The sequence below is a fragment of the Eubalaena glacialis genome, chromosome 3, assembly GCF_028564815.1.
Source record: "Eubalaena glacialis isolate mEubGla1 chromosome 3, mEubGla1.1.hap2.+ XY, whole genome shotgun sequence".
In the NCBI taxonomy this organism is placed as follows: domain Eukaryota; kingdom Metazoa; phylum Chordata; class Mammalia; order Artiodactyla; family Balaenidae; genus Eubalaena; species Eubalaena glacialis.
In genome coordinates, this window is record NC_083718.1 from 160,189,118 (window position 1) to 160,216,229 (window position 27,112).

Below are 27,112 nucleotides of genomic sequence, written 5' to 3' on the forward strand. Positions count from 1 at the left end.
CAACTGGCTACAAATGAGGAGGGCCCCTCACTCTGGAAGAGCAGGGCTCCAGATTGGCAAGAGAGATAGAGAGGGTCTTTTGTATTTGTTGGAGGAAATTTGGATGAACACTAAACTTCCATGCAGAAAACACTGAAAACTGCCCTGTGGAGCCAGGCCTTCAGAAGGGCAGAAAGCCAGGCATGATCCCTAACAAGATATCCCTAACAAGTAGTTCAGTTAGGAACTGAACTACTGCTACTACGGGCAAAGGCCTTAGGTTCATCTTGTCCCACCCTTCACCCCCTATCCCTGTCACTGTCATTTTTCCTAGGCACCGAGTAAGTGTCAATCAATAATCAATCTAAAGTTGAAAAGGTTCTCATGCTTGGCACTGACATCCCACAGGGCAAAGGGTCCAGGGCTGTATCAGGAGGCCACACTAACTCCCACTTACAGGGAATCACTTGGTCCCAGGCCAGCCCCCTAAGTGGCTCCTCCTTCAGAAGCCAGCAAGGTGAATGTAGTGAAAGAACATCAGCTCAGAATCAAGGGAGGCCCAGGTCTGAACTCTGGCTCGGCCACATACCTGCTGTGCGACTTCACAGCGAGTGACTTCACCTTTCCTCACTTGTCTCATCTTACTCCCTTGCGGTTGCTGCGACAACTAAATGAGATAAAGAATGTGAAAGTGACCTGCAGAATCCAGGGCATAGAGTGGATGCTCAGTTAATACTCCTTCCTTCCCTTTCCCCTTCCTCCTCACAGACCTCAGAGTCAGCTGCTTCCTTTTGCTCTTCAGAGCAGCCACCCATTCTTTCTTGGAATTCAACTCCCTTCCAGAGTGGTTGCGGTGCAGCCACCTCCCCACTTCTTCGATGCCCCCAAATAAGTACACGGTTCCTTTTCATTAAAGGGTTTTACTGCTAACCCTGGGGAAACAGATGCACGTTGGGGTGGGGGTGACAAGTCACAAACATGAGGGAGTGTGAGGGTCCCTGGATCATGGCTCCTTGAGGGCTTCCCTTTCATTCCGAAAGTAGGACCTCAAACCTCATCTCTGGGCCAAGGGGGCCCCTTTCTCCCCTGCTCCTCCCAGCCCAGCTGAGGCCCAGCAGGTGGGAACTAGTGGCCCACTGCAGTGTGCCCTAAGCGGTCCACATACTATACAGAGGACCTCCAGACAGGGATGCCCACCTCACAGGTACTTCCTCAAAGGCCAGGGGACGGTTGCCCAAATGATATGAGCATGTCCTAAGCCTACCTTATTTCTCTTTCACCCCAAGGAGGTGAAGCCAAGACGGGGTCCTCTGACTTTCTACCACAAGAAATCAGCCTGGAAAAAAGTGAAGATTTTTACTCAAGAGTCCCTTCTCAGGACTTCCTGGAGATCCTGGCTTCAGAGGCAACAGAAAACCATTCTCCAAAGTGGGAGGAAGGGCTTGAGGTCAAGGGGGCAGCAGGAGATCCTACAGATCTTTCTGCACTAGGTTGGGGTCCCACGCTCTGCTCTCTCTCTTCCTCGCCCTCTTCAGCTGGCATCTTTCCCAGCCTGCTCTCCCCGGTGAGTTTTCTGGTGGCGGATGAGATTGGAGCTGCGGGAGAAGTGCTTCCCGCACAGCGTGCACCGGTAGGGCTTCTCGCCCCTGTGGGTCCTCTGGTGCGCCCCAAAGTTGGAGATGTCGCTGAAGGTCCGCCCGCACTCGGCGCACTCATAGGGCCGCTCACCCGTGTGGGTGCGGTGGTGCACGCCGAAGCTGGAGCTGTTGCTGAAGCTCTTCCCGCACTCGCAGCAGATGTAGGGCGCCGGCTCCAGGTGGGTCCGGTAGTGCACGGCCAGCGCCGAGCTCTGGCTGAAGCTCTTGCCGCAGATGTCGCAGCGGAAAGGCCGCCTGCCCAGGTGGTCCTGCTGGTGCGTGGTGAGGTCCGAGTGCCGCCGGAAGCTCTCCTCGCAGTTGGGGCACTTATAGTGCTTCTCCTCCAGGTGGATGCGCTCGTGCCGGATGCGGTTGGAGCTCCTCGAGAAGCTCTTGCCACACTCAGAACACTTGTAGGGTTTCTCGCCTGTGTGGATCCGCTGGTGTGTTCTCAGGTTGGAGGTATTATTGAAGGTTTTGCCACACTGGGCACATATAAAGGGCTTCTCATCAGCCTCGGGCCTCGGATGAGCAGAGAGGTCCTCTGGCTCTCCAGCGGGGATGGTGACGTCATGCGGTGGCTTCTCTGGATAGAGCCCTCGTGGCCCCTCTGACAGGCTTGCTCGCCCATGCTCTTTCTCCCCATCTGGGATCCAAGAACCCTCTGAGTCATCCACTCTCCAGGGCTTATTACCCTGTTCCCCTTCCTCAGGCAGGTGCTGTTCTGGGCTCTGCTCCTTCTCACTGCCCATCTCTGAACCCTGAGAATGAACACAAACGGCCAACACCTTTATTCCTTGGGTCAGGCCAGACCCCAGGGAATCTTTCGTCCTGGTTGAAGGGGTGGGTATACACCATCCCTATGGAACCATCCGTCAGAAATAACCTCAATTAACTGGAATACTTGGATAGAATGCCTTTACTTACTTTCAAGTGACAAACTTCCACAGATATTTAAAGCTACCCACCAGAGCAAAAAGAAGGCCCCAGCTTTGTCCACCCCCAAAAGGTATTTGTATGATTTGCATAATGTCACTTTTCTTAATACCACTAAACAATGACAGTCTAGACTCTAATTCACCTACAAGTAAAGGAGCTTCCATGTGGGGATGAGTTCAATTTTTCTGCCTAACTGTAAGTTAACTGAAATTCCCATTATGTTTAATCTTTTTTGAAAAGCCTTCCTTAAAAGTATCCACCTATTTGCCTGCTTTCAAAATGAAGATAACAGAATCTCTAATTCTTGAGGCTCTCCTACTCGTTTACAAGGCCCAGCTGTGAATCCTCTTAAGTGTGCACTCCTTCCCTTCCCCAGACCTCACCATAGTCTAGCCAATAAAGGCTTAACATCTGGGTCCCCCAAGACCCACTGAGGGCCTGGGCTGTGTCTGTTCTGGTTGGTCAGTGCCCACTTCCACTCAAACACCACACACAGCAGTGCGTACACAGACAGTCTGACACAGAGACTCACACCACACACAGCCACACTCACATACCAAACACACTCAGCCACTCTCACAACACACACACATCACGCAGTCACACATACACAGTCACACACGTACATACCACACACAGCCCTCCCACACACAGAGCCACATTCATGGCTATACATTTACACACCATACACACATCCAGCTGTACTCACACATCACACACAGTCTCCCAGACACACATTCCCTGCCCCCCCCCACACACACACACACAGTGCCCAGCACAGGGCCTGCTTATGCAAACATCAGCAAATGCTTGCTAAGCTGCACAGACTCCTTTGAGTTCTGACAGCCGAGGACAGGGAATGAGGGGAAGAGAGTAGTGATAAGAGGAGAGTGGTATGTCCTCTGAACCTTGAAGAAATAACAGCATTTCAAAAGGCAGAGTGGGCTGGTGGAGATACTGTACAGAGTGACATGAACAAAGGGATGAGGGAGGGAAGCACAGACTATGATGGGGCATTGATGATAGAAAATGAAAGCTTGATAACTGCTCAGGTGGGGTCCGGTAATGGAAGGGACACCGACTAAATTTAGGGTTGGATCCCTATAGTGACACATACTGTCTTTACAACTCTGCAAATTACTCAACCACTCTGAGCTTCAACCTCCACATCACTAAAACTGTGATACCGACCGACACAGCAGGACTTTGTTAGAGAAAATGCCTATAATATGCTCAGTGTAAAGTGTGGCAGTACTAGTCATTCAGTACATGACAGCTGCTACTACAATTGTGGAAGACGCTACATGCTAGCCCTGTGAAGAAGGCAAGAATGAAAAAGATCCCTTACATGATCTTGTTAGGAAAGAAAAAAATTCAATTAAAAAATGGTACAGTACATATAATCTAAAATGTGAAATACGGACAGTACCTTAAATCTTTAAGGAGTGGGGGGTCAGCAAACTTTCTGTAAAGGACCAGAGAGTATATATTTAGTAAATTTTGGGGGCCATAGGTTCTCTGTTGCAGCTACTCAACTCTGCCATTGTATCATAAAAGCAGCCACAGAAAATCTGTAAATGATTGGGTGTGTCTGTTTTCATAAAACTTTATTTAAAAGCAGGGCAGGGATAAAGAGGTAGACATAGGCAATGGACTTGAGGACACAGGGTGGGAGGCGGAAGCTGGGGCGAAGTGAGAGTAGCATTGACATATATACACTACCAAATGTAAAATAGTTAGCTAGTGGGAAGCAGCATCATAGCACAGGGAGATCAGCTCGGTGCTTTGCAATGACCTAGAGGGGTGGGATAGGGAGGATGGGAGGGAGGCTCAAGAGGGAGGGGATATGAGGACATATGTATGCATATGGCTGATTCTCTTTGGTGTACAACAGAAACTAACACAGCATTGTGAAGCAATTATACTCCAATAAAGATCTATTTAAAAAAACCAAAAAAACAAACAAAAAAAACAAAAAACAAAAGGAGGTGTAATTTACCAATCTCTATTAGAGAGTGCTTTTTCAAGAATCTAGATAAGTTATGTGAAAAATAATAGGCTTGCTTCACTTTCAAAAATGCAAAAAAAAATCAGAAACAATTTATTCCGATATTTATTCACTGTCTCCTGACCATCCTTTTAAAAATTACAACCCCTCCAAAAAAATAAATTTAAAAATTACAACCCCTTCCCCTTCACTCAGTCCCCCCTGCCCCACAGCACTTCTCGCCTCCTAACAATCTGTTTTTTATGTCTATTATTTAGTATCGGCCTCCCCCTGCAAAACGTAAGTCCCATGAGGGCCAGGTTCTTTGCTTTATTCATTAATATAACCCCAACTCCTACAGCAGTGGCAGTCATACCTAGTAGATCCTTAATAAATATTTGCTGAATGAATTGAATGAAGGCCGGGCCTGTCTCCAGAACCCATTTCATGCCTACTTGTGTCTATTCTCACCCACTATTCCTTAGCAATCTCCTAATTCCTGCCCACTTCCTCCTTTATGCACCCACAGAATCTTGTACTTGCTTTTACAGTGATTTGCAATTATCTGTTTACATGTCTGTTTCCACTATTAGTTTATAAGCAACTTGAGGCTAGGGACTGGGTCATTCTGGTAATCTCTCCAGCACAAGGCCTGGTGCTCAAAACTTCTTTTAAGTACAAGTGAATGGATATGATCTAATTTACTTCCTACCGCTGCCCATCCCACCTAGGGCTCCAACATCTGTCTTTATGCAATGAGCTACGTGGCCTCCTCACTGCCAATTTTGCTATCCTGAGAACCCACAATATACCAAGCTCTGACTCTACCCAGGGCTGAATGCTGGGTCAGAAAAGAGCAAAAAGATTTAAGATTATAGTCACCACCCTAAAAGAGTTTATGGTACAGTGCAGTGAAATAGGCCATGAACTCCAGAAACTCATACAGTGTAGAAGGTTAAGTTCCAGTGGAAGCAGGGCAATTGTAATTTGCCCAAGGGCATACAGCAAGTGCAGGGCAGAACTGGGAGCCATGCCCATCACTCCAAAGCCACTGCTTTTAAGCACTACACCAGTATCGGAGGAAGAGGAGAGAAAGAGGGAAGGAAGGAAGGAAAGAAGGAACAGGGCCACGGTAGTTCTGATGACACAGGCATATCTCCCTGAAGAGATCAGGGATGAGCAGCCTGACGGAAAAGGTGGTCTTTGAGCTAGGACTTGCAGGATGGGTGAGCAACATTGGGACTTACCGAGATGGGGAGCCCACCATCTACTGAGAAGACAGTGGCAGGTAAAGTAAAGAGGCTCTTACATATTACATTTCAGAGATTTCAGAGGAGGAAGGGGCCCATGGGGCTTGTCTTCCCAGGAGGCTCAGAGGTACAGGGAGGACCAAAGGTGGAAGGGACTGATGCAGTGGAAAAGCAGCCAGGTCTAAGAAGTTAGCGCCAAGAAGGTGGGGTTGTTGATCACAGATGCTGAAGGCCAAAGGCCTGGGTTAGAGGGAAGAGGCCATGCTGGAAAGCGGTCTGAAGGGCCGAAGTTCGGGGTCATTAGGATCAAGTCGAGAGCTGGGGGGGAGGAAGGGGAGAGAGGAGCTTGGAAAGATCAGGGAAACTGTGTTAAAGAACTGGGAATTGTACAGGGGAGGTGGATAAGGGGTGAGAGGTAGAGAAGGACCAACAGAGTCAGAGGGTCCGAGGAGACTGGTCCGGGGACCCGGCCCAAGATGCTGGGTCGTGTGCAGCGGGGCGGAGTCTGAGTCTGAGGGCACGAGCGTTCTAGAGCACAGGAGCTGGGTTCAGACTTGCCGGCGGGCTTGGGGCCGGAGTGGTGGGAGAAAAGGAGAAGCTGACCCCAAAGGTATGGTCAGTGGAAGCGGGGCTGGACTACTCAAAGGCCAACAGAAGGGCGGGAAGGTAGGGGCTTGGGGCCAGCAGCCTGGTCGTGCAGGCCGGGGGAAGGGGTCAGGAGTTAGGGCGGAGGGACCACAGGGTCCCGTTTGCTCCCCACTGGGTCCGGGGAGCAAAGCCACAGCCCCAAGTGCCCGGTGAGAGGGAAGGGGCCACGTTTACAGTTCCCCGCGACGCCATGCGCGCCCCCCTCAACCACTACCCCGAGCCCGACGCCGACCAACCTAGCTCCAGCCGTACGGTCAGGGACAGCACCGCCTCGGAGGGCCGGGGGAAGGAGTCGGAACCGGAACCCTGAAAGGATCCGCCCTGCTTCTCCAAGACTGGTTCCTGAGGGTTGCCCTTCCTTGCTATTGGCTATACTGGCTGCCACAAGGCAAGAAACCCGGGCAGGCCCGCCTCGGGCGTGGCCTGCTGGGAGTTGTAGTCCTGTGGAAGATGGTAGCCGCAGAGAAGAAATTTGAGTTTAGAATTTAGTGGTGGAGACTGGATTCCCTCTAAGATCGTCGGATTTCCTTCTGCGCTCTGGCGTTAAAAGCCCAACGTGCAGGGCCACCGGTCTGGGAAGTTGTAGAATATGTAGAGCTAACCTACATGACCTCCAAGGGGTTATGAATTCAGAGCTGCTTCTTTACTCTGAGTTGGCGACCCTTGATGGTCCTGTAGACCTCCCGCGAAGCCAGAGTCCCGCGCCTCACTGGAGGTTTATAATTTAAAGCCAAAGGATTGTGGAACTGGAAGGGAGTCTATTTATTTATATTGATGTATAGTTGATTTACAATATTGTGTTAGTGTCAGGTGTACAGCATAGTGATTTGGGGTAGTTGTTTGCAGATTATATTCCATTATATAGGTTATTACAAGATATTGTGTATAATTCCCTGTATGATACAGTAAATCCCTGTTGCTTATCTATTTTTTGGATACTAGTTTGTATCTGTTAATCCCATACTCCTAATTTGTCCCTCCCCCTGGAAGGGAGTTCAAAGATCAACTAATCCAATACATTTGTCAGAGAAGCTAAACAGTTCTCTGTCCAAGGAACCACCTCCGGTTTCCCAAAGCCCCTGCGCAGGGTTTTTTCTGAGTGCTATTTAATTAAACCTGACTGTTGTTCATCAGTTCAGACACAACAAGACCACTAAGGCATATCCAGGATTAGGATTTTTTTTTCAGGTTTAACTTTAAAAAAAAAGTCTAATCAAACATGTATGCTAAAATTCTACACGCCTCTCATATCTTCGAGGTATTTCACTGCAAAGAGAAAACGGTATTGTCTTCAGAGCTAGATACACTAGATTTATGCTCCCAGTTCTACTACCTAGCCATTTAGAGCATTATTTCCTTATTGTAAGGATTAAATGAGTCAGGACTTCCCTGCTAGTCCAGTGGTTAAGACTCCACACTTCAACTGCAGGATGCATGGGTTCGAACCCTGGTCTGGCCTGCATGCAGTGCACTGCAGCCCAAAAAAAAAAAGAAGAAGAAGAAGAAAAAGAGTTAACATATGTAATGCTTCTGCCTCCATAAATGTCAGTTCTCTTTCCTGCTGGTAAGTTTCCTTGGGTGCAGCCAATGTGAATAATGTGAATTAGTTTTAAGACTGGGATATTCACAAAAGTATGTTTGAAATTTAATATGAATGAGTGAAATGTAAATACCCCATACACGCTATTACTTTATAAACGGATATAAATGAAATACGGAGAAGGCAGATGCAGAAATAAAACTGTGGCTTTATTTTTAACTGTAGTTAAAGCTTGCATGGGTAGAATCAAGGCTGTTCAAAACCAATCCCATAACGTGCTCTTCTCTTACCAGCCCAAAGCCTTTCCCCACAACTTCTCATTCACAATGAAAATAAGAGCATGCCAAACAATGAATAACAAACTTTTATTTAAGGACTGTACAAAAGCAAACAAAAAATTCCATTCAGGAGCTGTGATAGTTAATTTTACTGGGCCATAGGGTGCCCAGATATTTGGTCAAACATTATTCTGAGTATTTCTTTAGGGGTTTTTAGATGAGATTAACATTTAAATCAGTAGATTGAATAAAGCAAATTGCTCTCCCTAATGTGGGTGGGCCTGATCCAATCAGTTGAAGGACTAATGGACCCAAATAGCTGACCACCCCCCAAGTAAGAAAGAATTCTTCCTGCCTGACAGCCTTCAGACTGAGTCATCAACCTTTTTCCTACTTTAGACTCAAACTGAAATATTGGTTTTTCCTGGGTCTTAAGCCTGTCAGCCTTTAAACTGGAATTACACCATGGGATCTCCTGGGTCTTGGGCCTTCAGACTTGGATGGGAACTAAACCATTGGCTCACCTGGGCCTCCAACTTGCTGACTAACCCTGCAGATCTTGGGACTTGCCAGCCTCCATAATGGTGTGAGCAAATTCCTTATAATAAATAAATATATATATTCTTCCTGCTGTGTGTGTGTGTATGTGTGTGTGTGTGTCTGTATACACACATATAAAATATATATTCTGTTTCTCTGGAGAACCCTAATACAGGCACTAAGAGAACTTCTGACAGCCAGATAGATCCACTTTCTGTTGGGCAGAACTGTGTACCCATCTGCAAACTGATAGCTTACATCACCACAAAGAGGTCAGATCACATATGTGGTGTGACTTGAGAGTGATTAGGTTTCTTTCTGAAACCCACACCAAAAAAGCAAGTTCATTATTTTATCCTCACACCTGGTCTACCAACTTCCTATGTGAGATCAATACTCTCTGATCTAAGAGGCTGTTTGCTTCACAAATAGTCAAGTTTTCCAATATTATGGTCTTATAGAACAAAAGCTTCTACACTGGTGGTTAAAACTGCCACTTTTTCTAGCTGGGCCTCTCTGAATCCCAGAGGGGATTCAAAAAGGCCAGTGCAACAGATGGCCTAACCCACTGCTGCCTTTTCAAGGCCACACACAGCTGAGCTGCTCTGTTTGAAGCCATACCTCCCAGCTTCCTGATTGCGCTCCTGAGGTTTTTCAGGATTACGGCTACCACGTTTAAAGTCCCCATACCTGGTTGTCACCCAGTTAGCTTTGAAAACATGTACATTAGCGCTGAATGTCACCAAACTATGCTGTAAACAGCATCAAGGAAATAGAAAAGGGTGACTTTTTTTTTTTTTTTTTAATTCCTCTGGCCTTCTGCCCTATATTCCAGAAGAAAGAAGGAAGAGTGTGTGATCCAAAACATGTTTACTTTTAAAAAGCTGGCTATGGGGGCTAGAGGCCTGAACAGAGAAAAGGAGAAAAGCAGTTCTTGACGGGATAAGTAAGAAGTCAGTATTGGTCATCATAACTTCATGACTACAAGCCTGAGTGCGGGATGAGGCAGGATGAAGTGCTTTTAAACAGCCCCTCGAGTAAAGAGCCCCTGTATCTCAGTGACACACATTCAACACCACCACCTAAACCTAATCTGATTGTTCATTTGGTTTTCTTCCCGTTTTTTTTTTTTTTTTTTTTTTTGCTCACACCACACAGCTTGCAGGATCTTAGTTCCCCAACCAGGGATTGAACCTGGGCCCTCAGCAGTGAAAGCACAGAGTCCTAACCACTGGACCGCCAGGGAATTCCCATCATTTGGGTTTCAAGAATTCTTCCAGTGCAATGCAAACTTCAAGTCCCCAGAAGGAAGACATGGTTTAGAACTGAGCCCTGGGAGAAAGTTGGTATAAGAGAAACCACAAAGGGGCCTGGGTTGGGGGAAAGGAGGAGAGACGGTCCAGAATCAGGTGGTTAGGCCAAGAGACTGAAATCCAGGGCACTGGGCTGGAGGGTCCGGGGAGCAGGTGATGAAGCTCATCCCTAAAAAGAAGGAACCTTGAGCCCCTGAAGGGCTGGGCCAATGTCAGAGGGCCAGGACAGGATCATATCTCTGAGTGGGAGGAGCTCTGGTGCCTGAGCAGGGAGCAGAAAAGGGTCCACCTGCAGGGCCACATCTCCATTAGCAAGGCCTTTTTCTTCTGGCTTGGGGACAGTTGATTCTTCCGATTTTTGGAGTTCAGAACAGATGATTAGAGGTGCCATGTTTTTCCCTCCATCATGAAGGCAAGGTTCAAAGAAAGGGCGAAGGGGGCCAGAGAAACTGTGGGTGAAAGTAAAGATGTGGGACTGGTCGGTCACGTTGTAGAAGGAAATGACTCCTGCTTCATAGTCCAGAAAAATCCCCACACACCGCGGGGGCTCTTTCAGGCGGAAGGAGGTCTGCGGGGATGTGAGGGCCTCGTACTCATTCCCGCAGTTCTGTCGCAGGAGCCAGTGTCCATTGGCGGGCGAGGCGGTGACCTGCCCCTTCCTGCTCACTGACTCACTACACACCCCCAGGGCCCATTTGGTCTTGTCTGCCACAGACACCTCCCAGTAGTGACAGCCAGCTATGAAGTACTCAGAGCCCAGGACACTGACGACGAAGTCAAATCGCTGAGGGTTGTTGGGCACAGGCTGCCTTGTGTCTCCAAGCTTCACACACCTGCGGTCCTCAGACAGGATGAGTTTGGGATGCGCTGTGTCTGGGTCCAGGGTCACCGTCACTGCAGAGAGTCACAGAGAGGTGAGGTTTGAGACGGCTAGGTCTCAAGGGATCTTTGAGTAGCTTTGGAGGGAATAATCATCCCTAGGTCTGCAACCACTGTCATCGGCCCATTTTAGTTTATGGTGCCCTCAACTTCACATGTCCTGGAACTAAAGAAAACTCTTCCAGTCTCCTAGATCTGCTGGTGGTCTACTAAGTAAAAGAGGAAACATTTCTCACCCATCTGTGAAGCTGCCTTAATCCTTAGGAAATACTGCCTTTGTCTTTGCTAGTCCAAAGAAATCTAATGCATGATAATAAACAGGCTTTGATGTTAGACCCAGTAGCTAGATAGCATGTTTTGAGTCCCAGCTCTGCCACAAGCTAGTTATGTGACCCTGGGCTTCTTATTCATCTCCAAACCTTAGTTTCTTCATCTGTAAAGTGGGAATAATAGCAGCACCTATGCTGGAGAGCTGTTGTGCAGATTTGATGAGCTAATGCATGAGATAGTGCCTTGTTCACACAGTGAGTGTGTGACGCTCATTTTCTTAGCTAAAATTATTGCTTATAACTATCATTTTAACATGGTAATATAGAGAGACTTCCCTGGTGGCGCAGTGGTTAAGAATCCGCCTGCCAATGCAGGGGACGTGGTTCGATCCCTGGTCCAGGAAGATCCCACATGCCACGGAGCAGCTAAGCCCATGCGCCACAACTACTGAGCCTGCGCTCTAGAACCCACAAGCCACAACTAGCAAGCCTGCATGCTACAACTACTGAGGCTGCATGCCACAACTACTGAAGCCTGTGCACCCTAGAGCCCGTGCTCCACAAGAGAAGCCACCACAATGAAAAGCCCGCACACTGCAATGCAGAGTAGCCCCTGCTTGCTGCAACTAGAGAAAGCCCGCACGCAGCAACAAAGACTCAACGCAGCCAAAAATAAATAAAATAAAAAATGTTAAAATAGAGAGATGGATTCTTCCTTAAAATTGTGGATTATGAGGGTCACAGTGAGTCTCCCTCCTTCCCCAAGTACGGAAAACAGGCTCTTCTTGGAGAGTTAAATACACGAAATGTGTACTCGGTCAAAGTAGTGGGAATGAGTCAGACTGTGAGAGTGAAAAGTGTTTGTAAGTTCCCAGAATTCCAACCAAGGTGACCCAGTTTTTTCTCAAGTGGCCGACTCATGGATTATATTTTTCCTGCCCGAAGGAAGACCCTATGAACGGAAGGGGGATGAGCAGCTTGCAAAATGGAGAAGGACCGCAAAGCAGTGAAAATAACAGGTCTCGTTCAAACAGCAGCAAAACATGCAAACTAGGAAACAATTGAAAAGAGATGTGCAAGTCTTTTTGAAGAAAACTATGAAAACTTTTCGTAGTCTACATTGTTGGGGCATCTGCCCAACTCACTCCCTTCTCTGAGAATCACCACCCCCCAAGGAAACTGATCTTCAGAGAAAGAAGGATGTGGCAGATGCGTAGAAAGAAGAGACAGGAGCACTGGCTATCTATCTACCCAACAGCGGGAAAGGAAGGACTTCCCAACCTGAAAGCACAGAAGAGACTACACAGGAAAAGATGAATAGATTGGACTACAGAAAAATAAAACACTCATGCATCCAAAAAAAAAAAAAAAGGAAATTAACATGCAAATGAAAAACTCAGAAAAATATTTTGTGAAAAATAGGACCAAGAGTGAATATAGAAAAAGTCCCCACAAATCGAAAAGTAGCCAGAATAGGACAGGCGCAGACAAGCCAAAAAGATAAAATACAAATAACCAATGAACTTAAGAAAAATCTCAAAAATCATAGAAAACCCATAAGAAGAGTAAACCAAATATTTATCAGTGTTCTAAAAGAAGGGAGACTTTCTGAATCAAAGATTTTTAAAATTTGATAAGCAGATAAACAGATTTGACTTAAATTTTTTTTAATTACAGTCTGCCTTCCAAAGGAACAGAGCAATGGGCTCTGAAATGTGGATCCATTAAACTGGTGTAACTTACCAAAGTGTAGCCGGGCCCTTCTCCAGCCTGAAAGACAGAAAAAGGGATTGTTAAAGTGATGGAGAAATGGAGACCTCCTGCTGCAGGTGGAGTGGGGGCAGGTAGAGTCGGGGGACAGGGTGAGTGCACCTCACCTGAGTTTGCTGCAGCTCTCTTTAACTCTACAAAAGAAGAAACAAGGGGAGTGAGCTTTCACTGGAAACATAGAATCAACAGGAGATAAGTTGGTGTAGAAGTTATAAGAACAGGGGAACTTACTCAGTTCACGCCGGAGTTTCTCTAAAGAATAACAATTTGACAAATCAGAATGAGGGCTTGTACGTGCCTGTGATGCTCCAGTCCCATCCCAACCGCATTCCCAGAGCAGATCCCCACTAGCAATACCCTGAACTTTCCCCATGACAGTGTTTCCAACAGCATTGGCTCCCAGCCATGGGCCTGGGGTCCCCAGAGATACTCTAGAGGGTCAGCAAGTCCCTATGGGAGCCAAACCTGACCTGCAGATTGAATCAACAACACATCTCACACATGTAAGTGATGGCAACATAAACGTTTGTAGATGTTGCGGGAGAAGAATAAAATATAAGTTCATTTAAAACTATTACTAATTTCCATTAGATTTTCTTATGCATATTTTCTCAATGTAAAATCAAATAGACATATCACATGTCTGAGGATTTGGGGTTGTTGTTGTTATGAAGAGGTTCTCATACATGAACAGGTGGAGAAGCACTGTTCCACATATTCAGTTGAATGAGGATCCATCTACCTTGGGTCCCACCGAAGGGAACATCATGCCTGAGTGATAGAAGCGTCTCCCAGATGGCTTCACCTATGGAAGGTATCTCTCTTCTTGCTAAAACATTTCCCATTTAGAGACTACATAACAGTTGTGCAGGAAAGAGGAGCACAGAATATTTGAGAAAAAAGAGGCCTTAGGGAGCCAGGAAATTCCCAACCCTCATGCTTGAAGTATCCTTGCCCCCTCTCTTCTGCCCCAGGAGGTGAATCTGAGACTCTCATCATAAAGCAAAGATGTCAGCAGAAGGAGGTTTGTGGCACGGATGAGGAGCAGAACTTACTGAGGGCTTTATAGAGACGTCCTAAAAAAACAGAGAAAGAGGCACAAGTGAGCAGATCCTGCCGCTTTTTCCCCAGGGCCCAGGAAGTCTCATCACTCCACCCCCATGCCCCCCAGCCCCCAAACCCCACCCCCGGTGGAAAGAATGATGACAATCCTATCAGCCCCCAATACAGTCACATCCCCCTAAGGGCAGACTGAGGGATCCACCGGTGCTGGTGCCACTTTCCAGATGACCTGGACCACCCTGACTTTGGTTCCTCTTCCCTTCCTTTTGTCTGTCTGGTTTCATTTCCGCTGTTCATATGAGTGTTTCCAATATGTTTGTAACCGAGTGTCCATGAGTGTATGCCTTGCCGCCCTTTTATAACTGTTTATAATATCTATGGTGTAAAACTAGCTGAAGGCCTACCATTGACTTACTGATGTGGGCTGTTATTCTCTACACTAACCTCCCCCCACCCCACTGAAGTACTGTGGAGAAACACAAATTTGGAGACCCCAGAAGGTCTGGGACATGTGCATATGCTTCTGTGCTTTGGGGGAGTACTTGCAGCCTCTCTGGAAGGGTCATCTGCCCACATTTCCCCTTAGCACTGGCCCTGCCACAGAGTTGAAATTATACATTTGAGTTCACTGCCAGGCCCTGTGCTAAGGGCTGGGCATGTGTTAGGTGTTGGGCATTGGGGCAGTGAAGCTGAATATGATATGGCCCCTAACAAGATAACGGTTTATTTTTACCATTCCCACTACCAACAGCCTCCATTTAGTGTGTCCTCTTTTTATGACGTAGGCCCTGAATCCGCTCAACAATGTGAGGTGCATATAATTATTATTCCCATTTTACAGAGTGGTGGTCTGAGGCTCAGAGGGACATGGAAATTTATCCAGATTATCCAGCTGGTAAGTGGCCAAGGAGGCAGGATTCAAACCCAAGTCTGTCTGATTCCTAGTTGGAGGCCTTCCCCACTACACCACACTGTTCCTTCCCTTCTAGGACACGACGGTCATTGTGTCCCTGAGGTGTGCACCCTCATGCTTTAACTAGCCTGGAGCAGATGTGAGGGCGGAAGGGAGGAGATGCCGAAATCACTGCAGGTGGAGCCATTTCTGAGCCAGTGACTCGTCTTCCCAGCTAGACTTTCAGAAGGCAGAGCCCCACCTGCTTTTTGGTACCTGGGGTGTCTGTCTTTTACCCTCAGTGGCCCAGAGCAAACATTCAATTAATGAAGACAAAATGGCAATAAGGGAAAGGTTTCAGGCACTGTAGTAGGAGTTTTGTGGGGTTTTTTTTAAGTTGTCTCTTTTAATCCCGAAAATAATCGGGTGAAGAGATCTATTATCCCCATTTTACAGATGAGGAAACCAAAGCTCAGAGCAGTAAAGCGACTTAACCCAGCCAGTAAGTGGCAGGTCTGAGCCAGGTGCTGCTGACTCCAGAGCCTATGCCCCCTCCCACTGTATCACACCACCTCTCTCAATGCAAAGATTGTATGGATCCTCCTATAATACCATTTTAATATATGTTAAAATAGTATATGGATCTTCTTTTTAGGTTATTGGTGGGAAAGCCAATGACGGAACCTATGAATTTTGACCCCAGGCATCCCTTCGGCCACTGCTACCAACCCTATAACCCCTTGATATTAGAAAATAAATTCCAATGGTATTAACAGAGAATATATGTGTGGGGTGTGTGTGGGGGTGTGTGTGTGTGTGTATACACATACACCACATGTATATTGTATGTATAACAACCATCAGCATTTATGTAGGAGAAAAAATGTTATTTGTTCCCTACCCCTTATTCTATATATATAATTACCTTTTTCTTTTGCATGGTCTGAGAGAAGATTTTCTAGAGGAAGGGAAGTAAAATAAAATGAGATTCTGTGCCATAACCTTGAGGGTCCCTGCTTCCTATTGAATTTATGGGCTCTCGAACCTGTCCCCCTCTATCTCCACCTCCACCTTCCTGATCCAGGCCCTCATCTCTCTCATTTGGATGCCAGAAAGAGCGGCCAAAATTGCCCTCAAATTCTGTTTCGCTCCCTCTGGCCTCCTCTCAACACAGCAGCCAGAGAGAGCTTTCTGGAAGCACAATTCTGGTCAGGATAGCCCATTCGCAACTTCTCCACAGCCCCGAGGAGAAAGACGAAAACCCTTCATGGGATCTGCAAGGCCTCACATGCTGGTCCCTGCCTAACTCTGCAGCAGCACCTCTGCCACCTTTCCCCTCACTTTTGCACCATGTTTCTTTCTCAAGCTGTTCTGCTGTGGGTGGTTTCCTATTCCCCCTTCCCCCATGCCTGTCCGTCTTCCAGATCAAACATCACTGGGAACATCATCTGGAAACTCCTCTGCCATCCCTGAAGTTTGGTTGGTTCCACCCAGTCACCGTCTTCCCAGCCTTCAGAAATTCCTTTTGTGGCTTTTGTACTCATTTATTTGTGTAATTATTTAATGCACGTAAACCTCCCTGACTAGACGGAAGGTTCCAAGAAGGCAAAGACCGTGTCCGCTTTCACTCACTGTTGTGTCCCCAGCATCTGGTATAGTCTGCACCACTTAGCAGAGAATTATCAATTATTTGTTGAAAGACTAAACGGGTCCCCTACCTTAGACCTACACGACTCCCCCAGGATAAGATCAAGCCATGAGCTCAGAGACAAAATCACCAAACATACTGGAAGGCAAACTAGTACACAGAAGAGTCAGCAGAAACTGGGAACGACAGGTTTTGACACCACCACCACCGTCACCACCCAGCAGATGCTGGGATCTTCAGGTCCGGAATTTAGATTAGTGGGCCCTGGGGACACAAAAATGAACAAAACGGAGAAACATACCTGCCCAGCCCAGGACACTCACCTACCTCCATTGCGTGTTCATAGAGAAGCCTCTCTGGAAAGGAGAGAGAGAGAGATGTCAGCTCGGCTTAAGGAAGGGCCTTTTCTAACAGGAAGAGCTGTCCATGGGACCACAGGCTGCCTTAGCAGGACTTTGCTCCTTGTCGCTGTGGGTGTGTGACCATCAGAAAGGATTAGAGGGTCTTCAAACCATCAGACAGGGAAAGGAGTGTTCAGTTATGTGACTTTCAAGGTCCTTGGCAACCCTGTGAGCCATGAAATGCAACCATATTAATGAGGGTTTTATCCAATGGATATGATTGGATTTCTTAATTAATTAGAACACTGGCATCGTGCCAGTGTTCTAATTAATTCACAGCTCTGCCCAGGAGCTTTCTGCACTTTCTTTGATCCTCTCTTCAATGTGGGTCCCCAGAACACAGCTCTACCAGTTTTCTCCCAGACAACCTATGGATAACTGTTAGGTCTATGTCTGCTTCCTCCCAGCCTTTTCCTAGAGAGGCTGCAGTACCAATTCCTGCCAGCCTGGGCTCCCTTACCACTTAGTTACCTTTTGACCTTCTTTGCTTCCAGATGATGTAAATGCCCACCAAGATGAAAATCCCCAGGACAGGCAGGATCACAGCAAGAGCCACTGCTGATGAGGAGAACCTCCCTGGAGATGGGGCTGAAACAGAAGCCACCTGTGACCACCCTCTGAGAGCTTCTCCATGCCAAGGGCCCCACCTCAAATGGCAGGTGACTCAGGCACATCCCAACTGCCTCCATCACCTTGAGAGAGACCTCCAGCCACGTTGGTGAGGCTCTCTGCTTCTCTCAGCGACTCAAACCCCAGATGACCCAGGGATGACTTTAAAGTGAGATGTTTATCTCTCAGGATTGGTTTCAATGGTCCTGCCTGAAGACAATGAGTCAAACTCAGCATTTCAACCACAATCTCATCCTGCCCCAGACTTTGGAGAGCTGGAGTGCTTCCTCAGGAACCGCTATAGTCTTCTCATGAGCACCCATCTGCTGCCCCTTTGAATCCTCACTCTGGGACAGAACAGCAGTCAACGAACTCTTTGCCCTGAGCCCTATCAGCAGGGGCAAAACTATTTCTATGGTGTTACAGCAACAAGCCGAACATCTAGACAGGAGAGAAAGAAGAACTAGTGAAGAAAATAACAGCAGAAGAGGCTCTATGACAAGTGGCAAAGAGCCTAAGCTGGATGTGAATTCTCGCTCAGCACTGTGTGACCCCCGGAGAGAGACTGAGGCTCGCCAAGCCCGGCCTGCCCTCTGGAACATGCACCCAAGAAGAAATAAGGCCCCGGGCCTGGCCTCCTTATTCTTGGAACCCCTTTGTCAGATGTCCCAGGCAGGGAAAGAGGTACAGAAACTCTCACCTGACACATGCAAAGGCAACTGGAGGAAGATGAGTGTGATGAAGCATCTGGAGAACCAGGAGCCTGAGGAACTTGCCATCTTCATCCAAACTAGGAGGACAGACACAGGGAGACATCAGAAAGAGTTGGCGAGCTTGATGGGAGAAAGGGTACCACCCAGGAGGTGGGGCAGAGATGGAGGCTGCATTGGGTACACTCTGGAGTCACAGGCCAGGTATTGAATCCCAGCTCCGCTGCTTACCTCCATATGGCCTGAGTCTCTGGGACTCAGTTTCTCCATCTTTGAAATGGGTATAATAACTGTGCCTCCTGGCAGAATCATTGTGAGGATTGAAGGAGGTAAGTGCTCAACACAGAGGCTGGCATCATGGTTAAGTCTATAAATGCCATGAGTGAGCACTGGAGGGTGACACTCTGAGTGTGATTTAGAAGGCACAGGGAGGAGTCTAGAAGAGTGAGAACCTATACCCAGAACTAGCCAGGTAAACACGGGAGGACTGGCTTCTTTTTGCATTTAGTGTCCCAGATCAGGCTTGGGAAGTGCCTATTGCAAGCCAATCGTGGACCCACAATGTAGCCTGGAGCTCTTCCCTGACAGCTTTTCAAGTTTGACTCTTGAGAAACAAGAAACCAAGGCAGTGAAGTTCCTCCATTTCATTATGAAGGCACTAATCCTGCAAGTTCAGGGTCTGGAGTTAGAAAGACCTGGGTTCAAGTCTTAGCTCCACCCATGTACTAGTTCTGTGTCCCTGGGAAAGTTGACATCTGTGGGTCTTCAGTTCTTAATGTATAAATGGGGAACCTTCTTCACAGGCAAATGTGAGGGTTCAAGGACATGATGCATGTAGAGCACTTGCCACATATGCCTGTTGTTATTATTACTAAACTAAAAGAGGACGATCATCCCTGGGAGGTGTGGGTCACTGTGTGCACTAACCACAGGGAGACCCTAAGGGATTCCCTCCTGTACGACTCTTTCCCCTCCTACTTGCTACTGTCTGAAATTCCTTGAGCAGGAAACAAATCTTTCATGCCACCCCTGGGGTTGAAGTTCAAATGCAAATACTCGAGGAAGAGAGAAACTGTCTCTTACATTCTCTCCAAGACTTCAAATCCTTTCCAAAGAAGAGGGTTTTGGGAATTCCCTGGCAGTCCAGTGGTTAGGACTTAGCGCTTTCACTGCAGAGGGGCTGGGTTCAATCCCTGGTCAGGGAACTAAGATCCCACGAGCCGCATGGCACCGACAAAAAAAAAAAAAAAAGAGGAGAGTTTTATGGAAGTCATAAGGCCAGATCTCTGCAGGTCTTGGAAGATGGCAAAGTGGGGCTTGGAGAAGGTGAGGCAGTCAAAGCAAGATGGGGAAACTGAAGATGGACTCAAGCTTTGAACACATTTCCAATTCTCTTTTTCTCACAGCAAACAGCACACTGCTTTAGGCTTGTTTTCTTTGTTTGTTGTTTTAAAATCATGATGCATACATATAACAGCCCCTCTAATCCCCTGATGTTGCAAATGGCAACATAACGCTAGGACATTGTAAGGTTAGGAATACGGTTAGGATGGTTTTGTTGTTGTTGTTTTTGTTTGTTTGTTTGTTTGTTTTGCCTCTATCCCACCCACTTTCCTGCAGGTTACCAGCTACTCAGAAAGTGAACAGGACAAGTTAGGTAAATGAGAAAGGCTCTCTACCTTATCAACTAAAGGTTGAAGGTGGAAGTAGGCAGGGCCCTGGATGCCCTGGAATTACCCCAATCCCCAAACCCTCAATGAGAAGGTATCTTTGAAACACAACCTGGGTAGCCACGCCCAGAGTGATGTGGAGCTGCAAGCTGAACCAGGGCTGCCTGAAATTTAATAAGAGGAGACCCCCCCAGGGCCCCATCTTCCTAGATTCAGATAGTTTATTAAGTGATTAAGAGGATGGGCTCTAGAGTCAGCCTGGGTTCAAGCCCTGGTTCTGCCATCACCTCCCTGGTGTGACCTTGGACAGGCTAGTTTACTCCAGGTCTCCTCTCATTCACACATGAAGTGGAGTTAATAATAGTACCCACCTTGTAGATAGGGCTATAGTGAGCTTTCATAGAAAACATGCGGTGGTCTGCACCAGATACTAAGAATAAAAAAGCAGGGCTTCCCTGGTGGTGCAGTGGTTAAGAATCCGCCTGCCAATGCAGGGGACACGAGTTCGACCCGTGGGAAGATCCCACATGTCACGGAGCAACTAAGCCCGTGCACCACAACTACTGAGCCTGCACTCTAGAGCCTGCGAGGCACAACTACTGAGCCCGCACGCCACAACTACTGAAGCCCGCGCACCTAGAGCCTGTGCTCTGCGACAAGAGAAGCCACTGCAATGAGAAGCCCGCGCGCCCAAGGAAGAGTAGCCCTCCCCAACCTCGCTCGCCACCACTAGAGAAAGCCCGCGCGCAGCAACGAAGACCCAACACAGCCAAAAATTAAAAAAAAAAAAAGTTGGAAATAAATGAGGAATAATTAAAAACTGACAATGTGGGTTGTTAAAATACAAATAAATGTAATATATATTTCTATTTTTTAAAAAAAGCAAATGAAGTCCTTCCATCCAATTGTCAATCTGAGTAATGAGGGCAGGTGAGGTGGCTTCGGGAGGAGAGCTAGAAAGGATGACACCAGATACAGGACTTTCACTCTCTAGTCATTAGAGAAATGCAGATTAAGACCACAGTTAGATATGCTTTGTCTTCCTTCAAATTATCAAATATCAGGGGGAAAATACCCAGAGTTAGCACACATGTGGGCAAACTGACTCCCTTGTCCATTGCTAAACAACTTTCACAAGGAAAATTTAGCAATAAGTATCAAAAGGTTTACACGTAGGCAAAAGTTTTAATCCAGTAATTTCACCTCCAGAAAAGAATACTACAGAAATAAATAAGGATGTGCATAAGGATTTGATGGCGCGGATGCTCATCACAAAGTTATTTATGAAAAGAAAAAATTGAAGACAACCTAAAAGTCCACTGAAATGGGAATGATTATTTATGGTACATTCTTGCAATTAAATACTATGCAGTATTTCATAATCACATGATAGAACAATCTTTAATAGCACTGGGAAATTTTCACTATATCCCAAACAATAAATTTTTAAAACGCTGCATAGGATGATACAATTTAGGCAGAATATGCTTAGAAAAAAGGCAAAAATGTAGATATTAAGCAGTGGTTATTTCTGAGGGTGGGAGAGGGGAATGAAGGTGATCTTTATGGTTTTCCCTGTGTATTTTCTAAATTTTCTACCTTGAACATGTATAACTGTGATTATCAGGAAACAAATATATTGAAAGAAGGAGGAGGATGACCAGGAAGGGAAGGAGAAAGAGGAGAAGAAACAGAATCCACTTTGGGCAAAGGCACACACAGTCCAGGAGGCAAAGAAGCACAGCAGGAAGTGCCTCCGAGGTCCAAAATCAGAAGCCGCAGCCACAGTTGCTTTACAGCATCTCTTCTCAGAGCTTTGAGTGGAAAATTAAGTGCTGCCAAATCTTTTATTTCCTATTTTCTTACATGGATGTAATAACCCTCTATCTGGTCACTGTACTGATCTCCAGATCTATTCTTCTGATCTGGTTGGCCAGGATGGCCTTCTTCCGTCATGTCCTCAGTTAACTTATATTATAATATATCAATATTATAACAATCAACATTATGTTACTGTAGGATTGAATTAATACTAAATCATAAATGTATTTTTGAGTTATTAATATTGTTCTATATCCATAATGGCTCCAATTTATTGCATCTGTGGGTACTCTACATATATTATCTTTGCTATTGACAACAACCCTGAAAAATAAGTATTACTGTCCTCATTTTACACTCAGAACAAGGCAATCTTGCACATATCAGGGCATCATGCAAGCAAACTGACGGGATCCTTTCTGGAAGTAGGTAGAATGTAAAACATGGATAAATAGATGAGTGAATGAATGAATGCACAGCCTTGTATCATGAGTTACAAAATGCACAAATCACTTCCTCACTTCTCAGAGTGGTTATCATGAAATTCCTTTATGAAGAAAGTTCCCCTAATAAATATAAAGCATAATTTCACTTCCTAAAGTTCAATGTACATGGCACAATTTGGGGACCATTGATACCCTAACAATATTGAGTGTTCTGGCCAATGAACAGTTTATCTCTCTACTAATTTAGGTCTTCTTTAATTTCTTTCAGCAGTATTTTATAGTTTTCAGTGTATAGATCTTGCACATCTTTTGTCAGCTTTATTCATAAGTATTTAATATTTTGATGTTATTATAAATAGTATTAAGTTATTAATTTTAATTTCTGATTTTTCATTACTAACATATAAAAATACAATTGATTTTTGTATATTTTGTCTTATATCCCTGACCTTGCTAAACTCATTTACTAATTCTAGCATTTCTGTAGATTACATAGGATTTTCTGTATAGAAGATCACATCACCTATGAGAAAAGACGGTCTTACTTCTTCCTTTTTAATCTGAATGTCTTTTATTTCCTTATCTTGCCTTGTTGCCTTGGCTCCTTGCCTTGTTCCTGATCCTAGGGAAAACATTCCTTCTTTCACCATTAGGTATAATGATAGCCATGAGGTTTTCACAGATGCCTTTTATCAAGGTCAGGAAATTCCCTTCTATTTCTAGTTTTCTGAGAGTTTTTATCAAGAATGGATGTTAATTTTGTCAACTGATATGTCTGTAGGTATTGAGATGATCACACAATTTTCCCCTTTTTTTATTGAAGTATAGTTGATGTACAATATTATATAAGTTTCAGTTGTACAACATAGTGATTCAAAAATTTTAAAGGTTATATTCCATTTATAGTTATTCTAAAATATTGGCTATATTGCCTTGTTGTACTATATATACTTGTAGCTTATTTATTTTATACATATGATTTTTTTTTATGTTTCTGAAAGTACTGAGTTTATTTTAAAGCATTGCATCAAGTTTGAATCTCAGTAAACAAAGCCATGTCTTCATTATATGTTGATTTTGGCAAAGAGCACAGACTTGCATACATCAAATGATATGATAAAGTACTTTAAAGTAAAAGGTGTTTGCTTTTAGTACTGTGGAACTAAAGTATCGATAGAAAGTTAATGTGGAACTAAAATACAATATATATGTCTTCTGGGTGATTTAGGCCATAATGTTTTGGCTTCTTAGAAGTTTTCAAAATTAACAGTTTTAAAATTGATCCTTTTATCTGATTATTATTAAATAAAATAATATTTAATAATATTAAATTATAATAAAATTATATTATTATTAAATATGAAAGGATTATTATTATCCTTTTATCTGCTATTCGCTGGAATAGAGGCATAGAAAAGATTCTCTCTGCTTAGATTAACGTACTCATACAATATACGCCTAAGCTGAAACAAAAAGGTCAAATATCTGAGAGATAATGGCATTCGTGATCACAAGTTGTTTTAAAAGGGGAAAAATGAGTTCCAACCTATTTCTTTTTTGGCCATGCCACACGGCTCGCGAGATCTTAGTTCCCTGACCAGGGATCGAACCTGTGCCCCCTGGAGTGGAAGCGTGGAGTCCTAACCGCTGAACTGCCAGGGAATTCCCAGTTCCAACCCATTTTAAAATAGTTCATTAAAAGTCTGAGCTCTTTGCAAAAGGGTGCCGTTTTAAACTTATTTGCCATCCCACTTCCATAACATTTATAAGCATATTTCACTGGGCAAGCAAATTAGTAACGTGATTGCATCATAGCTGTGTAGTTAATCAAGAAACTTGCCAACTGAATACAACTTTGTGTGTGTGTGTGTGAGGTCATCTGTTCTGACCACTGAAATATGCAATGAAAGGCTACATTTAGAAGCTTAGAAAACCTGTGGTTCAGTACATAGAAGTTTCAACTTCAAAAGAATAGGAATGTTATAATTACTATAGGAAATTATAATGTCTGGAATATCATAAACATTATTTGCAACTACTTTTTAATCACAACGATTTCACATCAGAACGGTACATATTTTTGTTCACTAAAACTAATGAGGCAATTTGGCAACAAGAGACAGATTCTTTCTTTCTCACTCTCCTTTCAAAATTACTCAGTGTAGAGCTACAGATATACTTAAGCTGCAATAATAATACCAAAAAAGGGAACAGGTGTTTGCTTTTCAAAATCACTGAAGTACATAAAATGTCAGCAGACAACAATACTATTCCATGACATCTGCTTAAAATTTTATGTTCATCTCCCATTCTTCTCATCATAACGTTCACATTTTAATTATGTATTCATTTTGATTGTTTGCATGTGAAAGCACCAACTAATCTATTATTTCAACATTAAGGCTATTTCTTTTGAAGCCAAGATAATTTTGGAGACTCCTTTTTCAGGATTCTTAAAGGCAAAATGTTTAAGGTTCATGGCTGCTGCTTTGCCTGAGCTTCTGCTTCCTTAGAACCAGGTGGGGCTGTTAAACCTAAAAAGGCATACACTGCATTATTTTCTCTGGCTTCAAAGAAGACATCTTAGTCCCCATGGTACTGACTTTCATTGAAAATCTCAGGTGGCAGGGGGTACCCTTTGGCTGGTCGACTTTTCAGGAACATTTTCTCTCATCCACTTCCAATGGTCTTCACTGGCTGCAATATCTTTTTCTTCAAATCCTATTTTGTTAGCTTCTAAGAAACCAAGCGCATCTTGCTGCTTCTTCTTAATCACTGTGGAGCCAGAGGAAGGTGCAATGTACACACAGATCACTATCCTGGGAACAACGGTTGTAGCCGAGTCCTGCAAATGGCCAAAGAGCCTATTTTTTACGTATGATTTTTAATTTTAGTTTGTTAATATAGTAAATGACATTGGTTGATTTTTTTGAATATTATACCAACCTTGCATTCTAGGGGTAAACTCCAGTCAGTCATGAGGTAGTGTCCTTTTTATATATCTTTGGATAAAATTTTTTTAAATTTTAAGAATTTTTGCCTCTATGTTCATGAGGGATATGGGTCAGTACTTCTCTTGTAATATCCTTTTCTAACTTTGGTAATTAGGGTAATGCTGGTCACAAAGAATGAAATAAGAAGTATTCCCTCCTCTTCAATTTTCTGGAAGAGTTTGTGCAGCATTAATATTATTTCTTCCTCAAATGTTTGATGGAAATCATCAGGAAAGCACCTGGGCCTGGAGTTTTCTTTATGAGAAGGTTTGTAAATACACATTCAATTTCTTTAATAAGTATAGGGTAATTCAGGTTATCTATTTCTTCTTGAGTGATTTTTGGTAGTTTGAGTTCTTTCAAGGAATTTGTTTAATTAACTGGCATAAGTATGTTCATAATATTTCCTTATTATTCTTTTACTATATATAGAATCTGTAGTAATGTCACCTCTCTCCTTCTTGATAATGGTAATTCGTGTCTCTTTTTTCTTGATCAGTCTGACTAGTGGTTTATCAATTTTATTGATCTCAAAGAACCAGCTTTTGGTTTCATTGATTTTCTCTAATGTTTTTCTGTTTCCTATTGTATTAGTTTTTGCTCAGATCTTTATTACTTCCTTTCTTCTGCTTACTTTGGGTTTAATTTGTTCTTCTTTTCCTTGTTGCTTAGGTCATTGATCTGTGATCTTCTTTCCTAATACTGTCATTTAGTACAATACAGATGACTTTATTTGTCCTCTTTTCTAATATAGTCATTAGTTGCTTAGTCATAAATTTCTCCTTAGGTATTACCTTAGTGACATCTGGAAATTTTGATATGTAGTGGTTTTCATTTTCATTACATTCAAAATATGTTCTAACTTCCCTTTAAATTTCTTCTTTGACCTATGGATTATTTAGAAATGTGTTATCTAGTTTCCAAATATTTGAAAATTTTCAAGATAACTTTCTGTTATTGATTTCTTTTTTTTTCTCAGTTCAAGTTTAATAGAAACTACAAAAGATCAAAAGTGATACCCTACTACTGTACACATCAGTTGGCCTGCCCCATAATACAGCTCAGACCATTCCCCCCAGAGGAAGAAAGGCTGGCCTCCCCAACACCTGCAGGAAAGGCCTGTCCTGTCCCACACCACATCTGGGCTGAGTGTAAGGTCTTGTATTTTAAGCATGACAATAGTACAAAAGAGGTTTTGTTTTTATGGCCGCCTACTACAGCCTGGCCCTAAAATGTCCCAGTGCTCACTTCTGCTTAGAGAAATATTCTTTGCTCTTCTGGACATCAGGCTTAATGGTATCACAGCCAGGCTTCCAGCCAGCTGGGCATACTTCCCCATGTTTGTCAGTTAACTGGAAGGCCTGAACTAATCTCAGTGTCTCATCCACAGAGTGGCCAACAGGAAGGTCGTTTATGGTGATCTGTCAAAGGATACCTTTATCATCAATAGTAAAAAGGCCCCCGAATGAGATGCCTTTGTCGGCCTTTAATACCCCATAGTTCTGAGCAATGTTGCGCTTGGGGTCTGATATCAAGGCAATGTTCATGGGTCCCAGTCCTCCTTGTTTCTTGGGTGTGTTGATCCATGCCAGATAACAGAAGTGAAAATCCACAGAAGCACCCATCACTTGGCAGTTGAGTTTCTTAAATCCATCTGCCCTATCATCTTTATGAGGCACACAAAGGTGAAATCAAGAGGGTAAAAGAATAACACAACACATTTTCCTTTGTAGTCAGATAGGCTGATATCTTTTAACTGACCATCTGGCATAATAGATGTTGCTTTGAACTGGGGGGCAAGGTGCCCAATTTTGGCATTTCCTGAAAACAT

The 27,112-nt window shown here is 44.5% G+C and overlaps 2 protein-coding genes and 2 pseudogenes across 2 annotated transcripts; all 4 read right to left on the bottom strand.

The window, feature by feature from the left end:
* Positions 1 to 621: 621 nt before the first annotated feature.
* Positions 622 to 6,733, bottom strand: ZNF691 (zinc finger protein 691). The gene is made up of 2 exons (XM_061184375.1): positions 6,677 to 6,733; positions 622 to 2,377 (listed from the first exon to the last, which is right to left on the bottom strand). Exon 2 carries the CDS (start codon positions 2,366 to 2,368, stop codon positions 1,511 to 1,513), a length of 858 nt encoding a protein of 285 aa, XP_061040358.1. The 5' UTR covers positions 2,369 to 2,377; positions 6,677 to 6,733; the 3' UTR covers positions 622 to 1,510.
* Positions 6,734 to 10,280: 3,547 nt separating this feature from the next.
* ERMAP (erythroblast membrane associated protein (Scianna blood group)) lies at positions 10,281 to 18,426 on the bottom strand. Its single transcript, XM_061186692.1, has 9 exons — positions 18,342 to 18,426; positions 17,504 to 17,620; positions 16,955 to 16,987; positions 15,909 to 15,941; positions 14,085 to 14,105; positions 13,261 to 13,281; positions 13,137 to 13,163; positions 13,003 to 13,029; positions 10,281 to 11,005 (listed from the first exon to the last, which is right to left on the bottom strand). Exons 1-9 carry the CDS (start codon positions 18,424 to 18,426, stop codon positions 10,281 to 10,283), a joined length of 1,089 nt encoding a protein of 362 aa, XP_061042675.1.
* A 6,337-nt stretch (positions 18,427 to 24,763) lies between these two features.
* Positions 24,764 to 25,267, bottom strand: LOC133087207 (adapter SH3BGRL-like; annotated as a pseudogene).
* A 1,223-nt stretch (positions 25,268 to 26,490) lies between these two features.
* Positions 26,491 to 27,112, bottom strand: LOC133088669 (peroxiredoxin-1-like; annotated as a pseudogene).